Genomic DNA, 17,946 nt, shown 5'->3' on the forward strand with positions numbered 1-17,946 from the left:
TTCATTCGGACGCCTCTCACTCTCTGAGTACCACAGGTTGTACCCATCCACATTCCTAACCTTAGATCCTACCCACCTAGTCTCCTGAACACACACAATATTAATCCTCCTCTTCTTAAGAATCTCCACCAACTCTACGGACTTACCCTGAAGAGTCCCAATGTTCCAAAACCCTACCCTCAATCTATCTTCTCTCACCTACCTTTACCACTCCTTATCGAACTAGCCCTAATACCCGACCTAGACCCCACACCCATCCCTGCCCTCCCCTCTTCACCCCCTCCCATAACAGCCCCTAGCCCCAACCTCCTCGAGCCTGATCCTATTCCACCATCAACTCCCACAGCCATTATCCATAAGCCAAAATGAAGCCCCAAACCAACAAACAAATAATAATAATAATAATAATAATAATAATAATAATAATAATAATAATAATAGTATGATAATAATAATAATAATAATAATAATAATAATAGTAATATAAATAAAGGATTGGTGTAGCCACAAAAGACAAATTAGTGGTACACCAATCCTTCACTTATATATATAAGAGAAACTAGATAATGAGGGTCCCGTTTACGGGCCCAATATTACAATTTTGAATATATTTTAGTTATTTAATTATTTTTTTTAAAAATATTCATTAGTATTTTTGAATAAATATAATAAAATATCACACACTCTACACTCTAGTGCTTATTTTAATATCAGATCAAACACATTCTCTTATATTAAACATCTAATTTTAATGTTCTACTTTATTTAAAAACTATACAAGAGAATAAATTAAAGTTATAAATATATATTTATTAATATTTTTTTATAGAATCATACGAAACAATAAAGAATACTAATCTATACATAAATTGATTTTAAATACATTTAAATTCATTTCATGTGTATTTAATAAACGGAATTAAGGACATGGATGAAAGTTTTAATGAATCATAATGTAAAAAGATTGTTTTTATGTCTTGTTTTATATACGTAAAAAATAAGAGATTAATTTAATATAGTAAGCAAAAAAAATTCTTTTTAAATGATTTGTCTATCTAAATTTACTACCTCAAATAATAAGAATCTAAAGAATTAACAAAAGTTAACATGATATATATATATTGTAGTAATTTAACATGAGGTAGTTAATATTACATTTTAAATAAGTTGTTTAAAACAATTTTAACAGATGATTAGTAAGTAATTATGTTTTCATAATTTATATGTATTGTAAATCTTTGTAATGATATGTATCAAGTGAATATTAAAATTATGGAGGGATTCGCTTATTGTGTATGATAGACACACGTCTATTCAATAATTATGAGTATTTTTTTTCACTATAATATAGTAATAACTACTTTATGTGATTAAATGTGTGGCCAAACTTAATTTTACTTTTTCATCATTTATGGAACATACGTGAGTATTTACACACCCACCATAAATTATGTCTTCCAATATTTCAATTTTTATAACTTTGATTAGATATTGAATTCACGATACATGAAAAAATTTCACAATATTTATGCCGTGATTTTGGATAAGAGGAGAGTAAGTTTATCTGAATATTAAAATTAATTTTTTTTAAATTAAATAAACTTCAAATATAATTTCTCTTTAAGTTTAAAAATATTGAATCCATTTTATTCAAATATATTATTTAAATAAATAATAAAAAAAAGAAAGTGTATTGACCCAAATTTTATCTTTCACGAGCCAATACGCTGTTTTTAGCAAATTCACTCATCACTCGAATCCTGCACTAGAGAAATCAATTCCAGTCCAGAGAAAAGAGGAATCTGACAAAAAGAGAATGGGGAGGAAGAAGGGAGTAGAGTTCGATGAAGGAGCACCTGATGACTTCGACCCGAATAACCCGTACAAGGACCCGGTTGCTTTCTTTGAAATGAGAGAGCATTTGGTGAGAGAGAAGTGGGTGGACATTGAAAAAGCGAAGATCCTTCGTGAAAAGCTTCGTTGGTGCTACCGTATTGAAGGTGTTAATCACCTTCAGAAGTGCCGCCATCTTGTCCAGCAGTACCTTGATGCAACCCGTGGTGTCGGGTGGGGCAAAGACCTTCGTCCTCCCTTTATGCACGGTGCGCCCCTTCCTCATTTTCAGATTAAGCCTACGTTTTTGGTTTTCCTTCTGAATCTTCATTTGATTGCAGGGCCCAAGGTTGCAGCTGTCGACTCAGAATGATTAGGCCTATTTATCTCAGGTATTATACTCTTTTTCTTTTATTGGATTGGAATTCTCACTAAATCGGTGTGAGTCTCAATGATTTTTCTAATCTATAACTAAGAAGATTCAAAACAGTTTGAATCTGTAAAGTGCCATTCGCTTAACTGATTTAGAACACATGATGTGCTACTATTGATACTTTTGGCTTATATATCTCAACTCATTAGTTGTAACTCACAATGCATAACTCTTGATTGACTTTTCAATCATTTCTCAACATTGAAGCACAACATATATTAGGGAGGATCACATTTGCTATAGTCTGGCACTACCCGTATTGTAGATGCTGGCACAACAGTCTGTTCCTTAGGAGGTTCTGGGAAGGATTTGGAATGGAATAATATTGATTCACATAGAAGAAAGGGTTGCATTGATTTATACTAAAGATTTCATTTCAATTGGAATTTGGTTATTTACCATGTACGGGGATTCCGGCCATGCATCTATGAAATTCCTTTCAACCAAGAGGGTGTGAACTTGGATATAGTATCGAAATAGTTAGCTCCATTTATAAATCTTTTGCATCAAAATCGAATAGTTTGATGGAAGAAAAAATTGTGGTCTAGTGGTTAATGAAGAATTAGAAACTTGGATGGATGTCATTAACTTTGGATGGGTAATTGGTCTCCATAGTCACTCAATATTTTCAAGTAGTGAAGAGGATATCATACACCATATCGGTGCAGTGTGGATGAAATGGAGGCTCACCTCTAGAGTTTTGTGTGATAGGAAGGTGCCTCCGAAACTTAAAGGCAAGTTCTAAGGAGTGGAAGTCTGAACGATAGTATTGTATTGAGCGGAGTGTTAGCCAGTCAGGAATTCTCACATCCAAAAGTTGAAGGTGTTGGAGGTGAGGATGTTGTGTTGGATGTTTGGTCTTGGAGAGATATGGTTAGAAATGAGATTATTCGATAGAAGGTGAGAGTATATTTGGTAGAAGACAAGATGCGAGAAGTGAGGTTGAGATGGTTTGGACATGTGATGAGGAGGGGCACAGATGTCCCAGTACGGAGGTGTGAGAGATCGGTTATGGATGGTTTCAGAAGGGGTAGAGGTAGATTGAAGAAGTAGTGGAGAGAGGTGATTAGATATGACATGCAGCAGCTACAACTTATTGAGGACATGACCCTAGGTAGGAAGGTGTGGAGGATACAAATTAGGGTAGAGGGTTAGTAGGTGATAGTGTGTCCCAGCTAGTAGGAAAGGATGCTTTGTTTGTGGCCGTGCCAGTAATCGTAGTACTTTGCGGGTATCTTATAGTTTCTTGTTCGTGATGTCCTGGTGATATATGTGATTTTAGATAGATAGTTTATATTACTACTCTTGGGTATCACTACTCTGTTATTTCCTATTGGTTTTGTTATTCCATCTTGTTTTTTGTTTTATTATGTTTTTAATATTGTTTGTTGTTCTGAGTTGGGGTCTTTCGAAAACAGACTCTCTACTTCTTCTGAGGTAGTGGTATGGACTGTGTACACTCTATCTCCTAGACCTCATTTTGTGGGATTAGACTGGGTATGTTGTTATTGTTGTTGCTGTAGTCACTCAATATTTTGTCTTTCAAAAGTCACTCAACTTTGGGTAATTTGGCCTCCATAGTCACTCTACCTTGTTTTGTCTTTCAGAAGCACTCAACTTTGTCAAGTTAGCTTCCATGGTCATTTTTTCTGAAAGTATAATTTCCGGTACCTTATTAATGACGTGATAGTTGTAAATTTTTTGAAAAAAATATTTTAAAAACTCTAATCTAAGGTGAGATATTAAACTAATTAAATGACCAATATATTAATGATCTAGTTATATAATCCAAATGAAATAACACTATTAAGATAGCTTTCCTGAGTATAATTGTAAGATACAAAACTAAAAAATAAGGAGAAATAAGCCTATGGAAGAAAAGCCGGAGTGCGGTGTAATATGGGGGGCACAAAACAATTAATGAACCGATGGAAATCAATAAAAATATATAAAGATTCTTATATCACGAGGTAACTGCTATACCATAACTTTTGGCTTTTATTTTTGAGTCAAAACTAATTGAATATGTTTTTTTTGAAATTGAAAAAAAAAACTAATTGAATATTTATTTTGTTGCTGTACTAACTAAAAAGGTTTATGTGGTTAATATACTTGTCTTAAAACTTCAAAAGGAACTGTTAATATTATGACTGCTTCTTTGAGAGTATGCATTATAAATTAAACATACAGAAGATTACATGGCTGTTTATTGTTTTATATATAGAGTCAAAAGTTTCAAATTGGTAAAAACTTGATTATCGAAGTATTGAACTAAGGTTGGATGGGTTTCCCTTTCTTAAATCCGAAAATAAATGTAGAATTTGGAAGGATAAACAATAATATAGTCATGTGTTTTCTCAACTCTAATCGAAGGCTAGATATCGAATGAAATACCAAATATATTAATGAGCTAGCTTGTTAAACAATCCAAATGAAATAATACTTTTCAGGAACTATTTTTAGATAGAAAACTAAAAAAATTAGAAGGAAAATGATGATGCAGAGGCAGAGTTATATCGTAATACGGGGGTTCATACAAACCTGAATTGAAGAGCCGATGAAACTTTATCTAATAATGGGGGTGCCTATTATTAGATGAACTTATAATTTCTAACTTAAAATATTAGTTGCTAAAAATAAGCGTATAAGTTATTTTAAGATTTTTCCAGTAACATAAAAGGATCTAAAAATGTAACATTTTGTGTGGTAAAAGTGGGAGAGTGGATAGTAAAGTTGTTTTAATTTTTTTCTTTTAAAAATTCTAAAAATTCGCAGTTGGCAAGTCATTAAATAGATGTCGAAAATTATTTTCTTGGAACAATGACCATGGAAGATAATTTGGCAAGTTGAGTGACTTTTGAAAGACAAAACAAAGTTAAGTGATTATAGAGACAAATTAGCCGAAGTTGAATGACTTTCGAAAGAGAAAACAAAGTTGAGTGACTGTGGAGGCTAGTTACTCAAAGTTGAGTGATCATCCAAGCTCCTAATGGGGTGGAGAGCCTTAGTTCTCAGGTTCAAATCCCAACAGAGACAAAAAAAACACACAAGGTGATACTTCCCATCTATCCTAGCCTTGGTGGATAGGGTTACATGATAACTGCTGTTGTTGGTGGGAGGTAAGGGTGGCAATGGACCGAAGTTTTTCCGTTCCATTCCGGTTCCGGTAATGCTCTGGTACCGGTTGCAACCGGTATACCGGTACCCAACAGTCCGGAATCCGGTATGGTGTAGAAGTGATAGTGTAGTATCCGTACCAAACACGTGGTACTCAATAGGCAACTGCCGACTGAGCTCCAAAGATAATGCAAATATAAATAACATGTAAGCATGAATGCAACTACCCCCAAATATCCAGGAAATTAACACAACAAGACTAAGAAGACAATAAGGATAAACTATTCTATTCTAGCCATACTCAGGAACCTAAGCACTATATCGTATATTACTGGCTAATATACAAATAAAGAGCAGAAGAAGGATGTATGGTAGTATACAAGGCCAATGAATGGATATACAACATGAATGAACGAAAAGAGAGAGAGACGTTAATATCATAACTACACACACATATTTGTGTATATATATAGACACGAATAAGGCTAACTCAAAGGTACAACCTAAAGTAGTCATACTAGCATCTCAAGTCCTCCTAACCATATTAGGAACTAGTGCTAACATAAATAAGGTCTAAAACCATAATGCCTAACCATGGGATAATCATGCGTAATAAAATAACCGTGAGATAAAGGAATCAAAATCATACCTCAAATCTCAATACTATTCCAATAATCAATCTGTCCAAACTAACCATAATAACAATAACACAATACAGTAACCGGCCAGCCTGAACGAACAATACCTAAATTAGGCCTCATAACCCGGATGGTCCAATCAACACACAACACACAACACACCATAAGCAATACTCGTCACATATATCTATGCAACCCCCATAAGGTTGATAGATGAAGGCGCGTACTGGTGATAGGCAATACGCATGCAAGGATGAATGCAAAGTATAATCCATACTACTGTAACTGAACCAAGTACCATAATGTAATCCAGTGTGTACACCTTCTCCAGCTCGACAGCTCGCGAAGGCATGACCTACGCCGACCTCTCTTCTCCGGTGCGACGGCCCAGGACGAACTCTAGGGGGTTCGGGAGTACCCTTGTACACTGACATGGTCCCGATCCAGGATTATGCACGGGCTAGAACTATGGCTAAAAGAGTGTGAGTTTGTAAATCCGTTATTTGGGGTGAACTCCGAGACTAAATCATCATAGAAGTGTAGAAAAAGTTAGAGTCTCTCTCTTAACTTAAGTAAATAGTAGTAGTAAAATTGTGCATCGGAATCTATCCCGATCAAATTTCTAAAACATCATTTTTAGTCGCAAAAACTCATAAATTGTTCATTAAGATGGTATGATTTCCTTTATGAAGATATCCGTTTTAAAAGTGAAAAGTGGGAATAAATCCTTTTTAGGAAAACAATAGTGAAACCATGTTTTAGTTGGAATCATACCATTTAGGGGTCGTTTGGTAGAGTGTATTGGAAAACTAATGCATGCATTAGTGTAATGTGTATTACTAATACCTTGTTTGGTAAACTTTTGCACCCTATGTATAACTAATGCTTTAGTTATACATTCCATTGTGTATCGAGGTACTAATACCTCAAAATCCATGGTATTAGCAATATAATGGATCCAATACATTCATTAACATAATTAAAGACATTATTATCCCCCCAAAAAAATTCACATCCTTTCCAACATATATATGAATAATATTTTTGTAACTTTTTTTTTAGAAATGATTTAATTTATGTTATTTTTAATACATCAAACCAAACACTGCATAAGAAAAATACAAGCATAACTAATGCAAACATAGCTAACACAAACATTACTAATACAAGCATTACTAACACATCATATTTTGCATTATTCTTATACACTCTACCAAACGACCCCTTACAGTTTCAATAAACATGAATGTACCAAATCTATGCATGCTATCACCAGTATCCAAACAATGCGATCATAAGCATCAAAACGTCTATAACCTACGGCCACATCTTTTACAAGGATAAAACACCTTCCAGAATCCAACCATTATCATAATCATGGCCTTGAGCCCAATAATATATATCTGACATAACCATAACATCATAATACTGGAAAACAATCACAATCCACCGAGTATCGTAATAAACATTATACTAAAGGTTCATTAGTTTCAACTATGTCTAACATGCTAGCAACCTAGGGTAATAGGATCCTAGAAGCACAATAAGTATTTCACCTAAAGGGTCAATTACTCTTCTAGCCCCCAAACTCATAAATTAGACTAAGTCACGGTGTTCTACCCTATATCACATCTTAACATCCCTATCTAACATGCAACATATATATTACACCATCTCATGAAGAAGAGTAGACAAAAGCCTACCTTAATGTCGAACTACAATTCTTGAATCGCTCATAAATTGTCTGCCTTCGCTCCACGATCCTGAAATGCCGTCACACTATCAAATAGTAATCTGCACGTTGTTAGGAGTAAAACGAGACCCATATTGCTATATTAAGGGTCGGGTCAAAATTCGGATCAAGAATGAGCCCGCGAACGAAAATCAAAATTGAATCCATCACGAGGTCCCTCGAAGGACAAAGAATGTGTGCTCAAAAGTTGAGCGCAAACAGAGTGTAAATCGAGTCTCAATTCAACCCTTAAAGTTTAGGAATTCAAGACCTAATTTCTAAGAATTTACCATGAATTAGGATAGAAATTGAAGAAAAATTAATGAAAAATGACCAATGAGAGTTAGGCTAGCTTATCTTAACTTACATAGATGATTTTCCACTTCTTTCTCTCTTTGATCTTTCGATTTGGTGTGAAAATGGTGGAAGATCGGGTGGAGAAAAGAAGGGATAAATAGCCACCAGTTGCCGCTTAAGCGGTCACCCTGTCGCTTAAGCGATCTGGCACCATGGGTTGGTATTGCTTAAGCGACTCCCAGGCCGCTTAAGCGATGCCCACTTAAGCGAACACACCATCGCTTAAGCAGCCCTTGACCAAATAGTCAAGGTCGTTTAAGCAACACTATGTCGTATATGCGGAGGCTGCTGAAGCAGTCATATGATCGTTTAAGCGGTCGCATCAGCAACCTGATGCACCAGATTTTCTGAGTCTAAAATGGACTCCAATCGGGTGTTCGGGGTTCGTTTGAAACCCCGTGCGCGCAAATGAAATATGCTATCATATCAAGTTCGATGTTCCGAACTCAATGGAATCATCGAGACTTCCATATGAGATCGTTTCGACTGAGTATGGGGTCCACACCTATAGTTTTATTTTTCATTTAATTTGCCAATCGCCCAAACAAGTCTTGAAGCCTAGGGACCTGAACCAATGGTTCCCTTAGCCTAAAACCAACATTTCAGAGCTGATGTGACTGTCAGAATTCTCATCTGAGGTTATCTACTGGGAGTTTTGGTCCGAGACCAAATCCTAAATAACAATAGCTCCAAAACAGGAAAATGAGCTTAAAATTCAAACGAACTTCACAATAATCGAACCGACTGTTCCGGCAAGTCATAAATGACCTGTAGCCGCCGTGGGAGGGCTCGAAACGCTGGAAATGCACGCAAATCGAGGAAATGACCTTGGAGGGTCATTATAGAAGTATAAAAACATACCTAAACTATCCCCTTTTCTTGATTTTCATACCTAAACTATTGGGAGTGTGAGTTTCATACTTAAACTATATCCCTCGTTAGTTTAAGAAACACCTCTCTCTTGATGGTAGTGTGTGTACTACACACTCTTTGATTTAAAATATCTTGCCACATGGACAAAAATTTTCACCTTGGCAAAAATTAAATAAATTATTAGTATTAGTTAAAAGTTAAAGGTTAAAATATCACTATGTAAAGTAATTGATTCTCCATAGAATTAGACCAATGTCTTCTTCTCATCTGTGTCTCTTGTCGCGCATCAATAACTCCAACTGAACATTAAATAGTAAACTGAAAATCTTCCTGGAAAGAAGTAAAAAGAACAAAAAATACCTTGAAAATCTTGTGGGGTATGTTAGGGTAACTGAAAGGGGGTTGTATAGTGGGAAAACTAGGAAGATAGAGAAGTTTAGAGAGATAGGCACATTGGCAAATTCTCAAAAAGTTATTCGGCGGTTCTTTATAACAAAAATGAAAATTTTCAAAACTGAAAAATTCAAAAAAAAAAAAAAAAAAAAAAAAAAGAGTTTAAATGATAAGCATGTGATATGAGAGATCAATTATATGAATTTGAAGTTTTACTTTGCTTAATTTTTGCCAAGGTGGAATGTTTTGTCCATGTGGCAAGGTTTTTAAAATAAAAGTGTGTGTTACACACACCATCACATATTAGTTGAGGTGTGTTTCTCAAACTAATGAGTGATAGTTTAGGTATGAAACTCACACTCCCAATAGTTTAGGTACGGAACTCAAAAAAGGGAGATAGTTCAGGTGTGCTTTTGACACTTCACTCTAAATCAAATGAGGGGAAAGCAACAACCACAAGAAAATACATTTGGCAATACAGGTTAAAATAGCAAAATGGCTGTTATATAGAACTTTCTAGATAACCTCTTCCCCCTGTTTCTCTTCCTTAATCTTCCTCTTCCTTTATCTAGCGTAGTTATTGTAGTGTACAACTCCACTATCGGTTGAAGCCCTTTTTACCTTCTCAGCACTTTCAGACCGTTGACCAGAAATATCAAGATTGGCCTGAAAATACCAAACCAATAGGAATGGGTTGTTTAACTGGCGGCTCTTCTGATAATTGAGTCAATTTTCTCCAAAGCTTTCTCTATTCTCTTGAAAATTGCTGTCATCTCCACACACTGACGTAGACTGATGGTTAAGAGCAAAATTAGTAAAAGTAAGGTAGTGGTGTTAAATATTGATAACAGTTATTTCTTTTAGTTTTAATTCACCTTATTTGAGGTTTGTTTTGGTCCTTGGTTTCTAGTTCTTAAAACATTAAACCTTCCATTTAAGGTGAATTCCATCCATTTAGTGAATGCAATCAGCAAAATTACATGAGAAATTTCATATTTGGCTTCCAGCTCCATCCTCTTCCTTTGATATGATATATGCCATCATATCCCTCTGATCTAGTCTCTAATCCTGCCTCCAAAGCCTACCAGTAACTGCTTTCCTGGATAGTTCACTAAGATTGAGCAGGGATTCATAAAGAAGCGACTTATTTGAATAAAATCTGTAGGAGTTTGAGGATATGTGCAGTGGAAGAGGAATTAAGTAAGTAAAAGATTGAGCTTGTTAATATCCTATCAAAATTATGTGCATTGGAAGAGGAATTAAGTAAGTAAAAGATTGAGCTTGTTAATATCCTATCAAAATTATGTGCAGTGGAAGAGGAATTAAGGAAAATAAAGATTGAGCTTGTTAGTATCCTATTAAAATTTGTTTATTCCAGTATAGGAAGGACTAATATTGCACTGTGTTATCAATGGTGCTCGCCACGTCGCCAATGGTGAATGGCGAGGCGAGGCATAGTCGCCACCTGACTTCGTGGCGCTCTGACCTATGAAAGGCGATGCTTAGGCAAGGTTGGTGATATGGCAAAGAGAGGCGACAATGGCATTGCCTTTTTATTTTTTTTTTAAATTAGGGTTTTAGGGATCAAAAAGGTAATTTGAGGGCTTATTTTCCTAATTTGGTTCGATTGTCTGTCTTACTTGGTGACTACGATTGCGACCTAAGGAAAGTCACAAGTGCGACTGTGATTCCGGCAACTGGTGGCGGCTACTCCGGCAACTGGTAAGTACTCCGACGACATGGTTTCTCTTACTTTTTTCTTCTTTCTTCTTCTTCTTACTCTGGCGACTCGACTGGTAGTCTGGTACTGATTTCTTATTTTTTTCTTTTCCTCAATATTTCTTCCTCTTTTTCTCTTCTTTCTTTTTCTGCACCCTGTATTACACTACTACCGTAACTTTTAGTATCTATCTATTATCTATTTTTAATTTTTGACTTGAAATATTTCCTAATATGTTAGTGCTATTGAAATTTTGATCATTTATATATGCATTACTTATTTTAATTATTTTGTATTAATTGTCACCGCACATTCAAAAGGCAGTTGCCTTGCCGCGTGGCGAGGCGGGGCCTTGTCGCCTTTCGCCATCCAAAACACTGATATTGCGTATCTTACAAATTGAAGATCAGATATAGTACTTGTAATAACACAGAAATTGGGATTCTGTTTAACAGGACTGGGAGTGTAATTTACCTAAGGAATATGAATAGAACTATAAAAGAATTACAGCATCTTCGTAGCCACTAATCATTAGGTTCCTTAAGACTTCATACAACTATTCTGTGTCATTTGGAGAAATAATGTCTTACTACTGCCACTGCAACAGCTTCTTTTTGCAGTAGCAGCACAATTGCGATGGCAAAGCAAGATTCACTAGTGTCGTCACTCGTCATGTATATATTAGAGAGAAAGAGGAGGAGCTTTATCAAATAAAAAAGTAGCAGGGATGAGAAAGGACAGGTGCAGGAAAGAGAGGGGTGGGGGGGAGGGAGGAGTAACAGAAGAACAGTTGGGGATATTTCATTTGTATAGTTACGGAATAAAGAATAACAGGCAATAAAGTATAATCTTATGTTTCCTTGTGCATGAATTTTGCAACCTTACTGAAACTAGATGTGAAGGAGAAAGTAAATTACGACAACATGACCACAGGCTTACATCAGTAAGAAACCGGTTGGCTTTATGAAGGGTTGATCGAGAGTTGACCAAGTTTGACCAACATCGGTTACGAGTTGACCACCATTAGAGTTTCCGGGATGAGTCAAGCATGGTCCCACACGCCCAATCAGCCTCACGACTCCTTTGATTATGTTAGGGCTTTTATTATTTTAAAGTACTTGGACTTAGGCCCAAACTCATCATTTAGCTAATTATAAATTGAGGTGATGTAGTTTTTTACGGAGTTTTTGATGAGTCATTGATGAAGAACTCTCTTGAGAGAAGCATGCCTTTGTGGGAATATCGGGAATATCTTTATCCTCTTCAGTTGAACCTTTTTTTTGGATTGGTCTAGTAAGTATTCATGTATGAGTTTGATTTCTCCTCTTTAGATTGATTTCGTGTAGTTGGATTACTAATTATTAGGTTTAAGTATATGTTACTTGCCTTGACTAATTGCTGCTTCTATTTGATTTTGTCCAATCTTTCTTATTCTATCTCTATCTTCTCATCTCTTTCTAGTTTTCAATTTCCTTGCATTAATTCATTGTCAGTAAATGTGTTCTACTTTCATATCAAATGAAAAGTAAATAGGTTTGTGGTGCAAAATCAAGAAGTTGGCCGCCTTCATTTCTTTTCTTGAACCAAACATGTTCTTGGATAGAATGGTTTCTCAACAATCTAGTTAAATGTGCACGAGGCAGTTGGCAAGTTGGTGTGGGTTTGACAAAGCAATAAGTCTATTTGTTTATCCAGTGAAACTATATTTCAAAAGGAAGCTATGCAAGTTGAATATAGTGATAACAAATTGCTTTGAGCTATCAAATGTGTATAATTCGGACAAATAATCGCAACTCAGAATTCACATTGTGGGTCTGTTCTAGTGTTCTAGATTTTGTGATGATCCATGTCAGTTGGTACACAGTTTTTTGCAAGTTCTTGACTTTGCACTATAACCCTGGTTTTTGTTATACATATAAAAGTCGTCCCCAAAAGTATGACGTTTCCCCTTTTTTGCAGGTTCATGTTTCCAGTTGAAAGTATTAACTTCAGAGTTTGTTGGGCTTACCAACTGGTGAATTTCAATTAATCACTTCTTCTGTAATTCACTTCTTAAGACTTGATTTTTTCGTTTCGTATCATGTGAGACAACAATGGTTTGCAATGAATTTTAACTACAGCCTCGTACTTTTTTTCTTTTGAGGGAACAATGTTTCATAGTGGAAATAAATGAAAAAACGGTCTTCCTTATTGGTCTCCTGGTGTTTGTTCTTTACTTGCTCTATCTTGTGCATAATGTTAGTCGAGACAGAATGTTAATCATGATTAGAGCCTGGTATTTTGTATTCTGTGATATATATTGGAGCTCTTGAGAAAAAGGACACTCGGGAACACTTTATTTGCCGCTTCTTTAACCCCCATTCTCAACTTGGGAGCCAACAAGCATTAAGTTAAACGATGCGCTTGAGGAGATTCATAGAATGGCAAGGTTTTGAATGAGTGAGGAAAGCAGCTTGTGTCAACGTTTGACAGAAAGTAACAAAATACACCTTTGTTTGCGTGTAAATAATTCTGATGGACAGTAACTTTTACGAAGTTTGTAACTCAGGTGCAATACAAATTTTTGGAAAGATGTCTTGGGTTTCAGCGCAGCATGTTAAGCTAATGATGTCACTAGGATCGTAAGCAAACTCCTCCATACCAACACAACAGAGCGTTCTCATCTGCCGAGCTTTGGTGTATAGAGCTACTTGATACCTGTGCTAGTGGGTCAAGTATTTGGTGAAAATCGAGTTGTTCACAAGTAAAGTAACACCTTGATTAAAAAAATTGAGCGAATTATCCTCCAAGTCTAGGAGTGTTCATTAGTCTGTTCGATTCGATTTGTGTATTATTGATTCGGTTTATTGGTTTGTAAAAATTCTAAATCGATAACAAATTAATAAAATATTCATTATCGATTTTGTCTATAACGGTTTGGTTTCAGCTTAATCGGTAAGAAAATATTGTGCTTTTTTTTCTTTTTTGCTTTCTCTTGTATTCATTGTTCATTTATACAATGTTGTTATCATAAAAATCTGCAAGAATTACAGGCAAAATCAAAATCAAATAAGTTGTCAAAATCACTTTATTTTCTTTTTGGTTAAGTAACTAGCTTGGATCAATGTCAAAATAGTCATCTCTCAAAGAAAAAAACAAGGTTAGTTCATGTTGATGGGTAGAATCCCAGCAAGCCAACAATTTCACAAAGAAAACAACACCAGGACATATAGCACAAGGTAAGTTCTGAACACCATTCACCGTCCAACAATGGCTGAATTCCGAACATATAGCACAAGGTAAGTTCAAAGAATAAAAGATATATCTATAACCGATAACCAACAACAGACCAAACATATCCAACCAACATCACCTAAGTTCACAAAAATCCAACAAAGCCTCTATGCTATAGAACAAAAAACCAGTCTTGGTCGGGATATGTCCCCTACTCCGACAATGACAATGATAATGTTAATGATGATGAAAACTATTCTAATCTATGATAAGAACTGATGAAATGTCTAATTCTTTCGGAGAATGAAAGCTCACCACTTCACCACGACGAACCGACAAACCGAACCGATCCATCTAACTTTGTGTAGGAAAAGTAAAGGTATCTCCAGTGCCTGCGTTGCGTGGGGATACAACATCTGGAGACGGTTAATGAGTTGAGCACTAGCATGTAAGTCAGGGGTAAAGGAGCAAAATAAAGCCATTATCAATACTTAAAAATTAGTTAAAATCCAATGCACATAAAGAGATGCATATACATATGTATATATCACATGTCGGATAGGGAACAAGGCTTAACATGCACTTTAAAACTTTCGCCTGAATTGTATAGCTCAACCGTCATAACATAAGAAGGCACCCAAAGGCTATATGTGACTAGCTCTCCCCCAGTTGGAAGGGCCACAGTGTGTGTGGCCGCACGAACTAGAGGATGTGTGATAGCGCCCAAGCGCACACGCAAGTGTATGTGGTAGTATCAAGTAGTAAAGTAGCTTCAAGAAAGCCCAAGTATCGATTTCTCAGGGACTTGCGTTCGCCGCCTATCTAATTCTAGTCTAACAAAATGAGAAAAGTTAACAAATAGAGTTTTAAAAAACTAAAAAGTAACTAAACTAACGCGGAAAAATAATGACTTAGGACAATCAATGGATAGAAACCTAAGGTTAAGGCTTACGAACAATCATACTATGTTGTTTAACTTCATTTGTTAACTTGCTTATCTTGGTTGTTGATTCGTAGGGTTAATTGCATGATTACGGTTTCCCAACCTCTAATCCTTTACCTAACTTGAACCTTACAACTACATTGTTGAGCGGGGATATAATGATCCAATTAAGTTATTTAAGCTATCTTCCTACGTGTGAATTAAGTAAGGCATCTAAGTATATCCCTATCCTAGATGCTAATTCAAGTCTCTTATTTTATAAAGAAACAAGAACCCTACTTTGCTTATTTCCTTGTTCTATCTCCCTATTCCCTCTCCCGAGATCACAAGGTTGACAATTGATATATTCTAAGGGTAGATAACCATAAAATAATTAAAACAAGAATAAAAAAGCAACCAATAATGATAAGAAAATCAACAAACTTAATTCAAAAAAAATAATCATGATCTTGGCCTTAACCCCGGAAAGGGAGTTCTAGGCTTTAATGGAAATATTCATCATCCAATCCCTTGGATTGATGATACAAACCATGAAAGAAACTAAATTAGAGAATGATAAAACCTAAATAATGTGTAGAGCAGCCTCCTTTTGTCCAAAGATGTCCAAAAGTAAATAAAAACGTGCATAGGGTCCTATTTATAGTAGAAAAAAAATATCCCATGCCTTGTTGAACAAGGAAACAGTTTCTGATCATCTGCGAACCCAGTGATTAACGCATTGAAGGGCATAGCATCGCATATAAATAGAATTGTGCCTTATGAATCCATTGGTGGGTTGCACGCGCCCAGGATCCCTCCCACGCGCCCACACTCTTCCAATACTTTTCAGGTGTCCAAATTGGCGTCAAGCTGTGTTTTGTGCTTCCGTGATCCATTCCAAGCCTTTTTGAGTTGTTTTCACTTGATTTGAAGCTTGTAAATCCTTCATATATCATCATATTCCATTAAAAAAACATCCTATAATATTAAAAACAATAATTTAAAGATCAAAACAATACAACATCCACAATGATGAACTAGAAACACGAGCTAAGCATAGGCTAAATTCACATTGAGCTTTAACTTATTGTTTTGACTCTTTTATTGATCCAATTGACCCTTGAAAATTATAAATAAGTTTTTTAACATATAAATACATAATAAAAACCTTAGTAACTCATTAAAACATTAGAAACCAACACAATACATTCGACAAACACCTAGCTCACGCTAGTCACACTACTTTTCTCGGTTGACTTTTAAATGATCAATTTGAATCAAAACTTGTGTGGGAACACCATTAAACATTGTAAACACATACATGGATACTATATGCACATTTATATAATTATAAACACATTAATCACATGAATCATCCTCAAAATAAGGCTAAATAGGCTAGAATAGTAGCACTAGAATGCATAAATACACCCTACATCACCACCCCACACATAAAGACTTGTTCGTCCATGAACAAATCTTAACTGTAAAAACCATGAGCTGAAGAGACTACACACTTATACTAAATGCAACACATTCAAGCTAGCACTACAATGACTACACAAAAAGCAAGTTACTATACTAAGCATGTTATACACAATTGAAAGCTCAAGAACACTACTCCAAAACATCCTAGCCTCAAGAATTGACTCACCTAGCTGGAAAACTCATGCTTATTGCTCAATCAAGGATATCATACAAATCACCCACATTCATCAAACATGTGCCCCTCACAAATAGAGAGTTACCCATAATCGCTCACAATAATACAATTTATAATATGATGGGTACAAGAATCAAATTACGCTCACTCTCTCAAAGAATTCACAAGTTACACATAATGAACCATAAGCTTTCCCTTAGTGTAATGCTCCACTAATATTGGAATGTAAAGCTTAGGATCAATTAGGACTTTTTCAGGTTGTAATATAGGCTAAGGGACAGGTAGAAATTATTTTGGCCAAGAATAGTGACTAACCTCTCTAAGCACTTTAATACACTACATTAAACACTTGAAACCAACATCTAACAACCAATTTATACTTTTTCATCTACCTATACCTTTTGTTTTTGCCCCATCTCTTTTAAGTATTTTCTCAAACACTTGGTGGACGCATAATTTACTACCACAAGAATCAATTTTTCTCTTTTTTCACAACGATGACAATATTTCTAGCATACATTATATCACATCCATCCACCACAAATCAAATATAAACAACAATAACTATTACCTTGAGGCATTAATTTCACCTTTTTCTTCTTCAATTTCTCAAACTCCTTACTAAATCAATTTTTCATTAAAGGACTTAGGAGCTTTTTGGATCAAATTATGGTCTATCAAAGAAGGATTAGGCTACTTATGAGGTTGCCAAAAAAAAAGCTAAAGGCTCAATAGGGGTTAGCTATACAAGGCTATCAAAGAAATGCCTAGATCATCTCCTAAACCCACATTCTTTATTTCGCTATACACACACACCAGATAAGTTCTAGACATCACATACAACAAGGAATATACAAAAATCTAACACGCACATGGCACATGTTCAACTCAATAGGATCATCATAGACTCCCAATCAAACAATACCATAAATTCAAAATTAAGACAACAAGTACAAGAGTCATAAACATGAGCCTAAGAGTTTTAAAAAATAACAATTCACTCAATTAGCATGCTTTTCCAACAAACCCACTTGCATCGTGTAATAAAAAGT

General features: G+C 35.4%; 1 protein-coding gene across 1 annotated transcript; it reads left to right on the forward strand.

Annotated features, from left to right (window-relative positions):
• Positions 1 to 1,568: 1,568 nt before the first annotated feature.
• Positions 1,569 to 13,292, forward strand: LOC107850722 (NADH dehydrogenase [ubiquinone] 1 beta subcomplex subunit 10-B). The gene is made up of 3 exons (XM_016695445.2): positions 1,569 to 2,102; positions 2,175 to 2,225; positions 13,056 to 13,292. Exons 1-2 carry the CDS (start codon positions 1,817 to 1,819, stop codon positions 2,204 to 2,206), a joined length of 318 nt encoding a protein of 105 aa, XP_016550931.1. The 5' UTR covers positions 1,569 to 1,816; the 3' UTR covers positions 2,207 to 2,225; positions 13,056 to 13,292.
• Positions 13,293 to 17,946: the final 4,654 nt, after the last annotated feature.

This window comes from Capsicum annuum, chromosome 12, assembly GCF_002878395.1.
Source record: "Capsicum annuum cultivar UCD-10X-F1 chromosome 12, UCD10Xv1.1, whole genome shotgun sequence".
Taxonomy (NCBI): domain Eukaryota; kingdom Viridiplantae; phylum Streptophyta; class Magnoliopsida; order Solanales; family Solanaceae; genus Capsicum; species Capsicum annuum.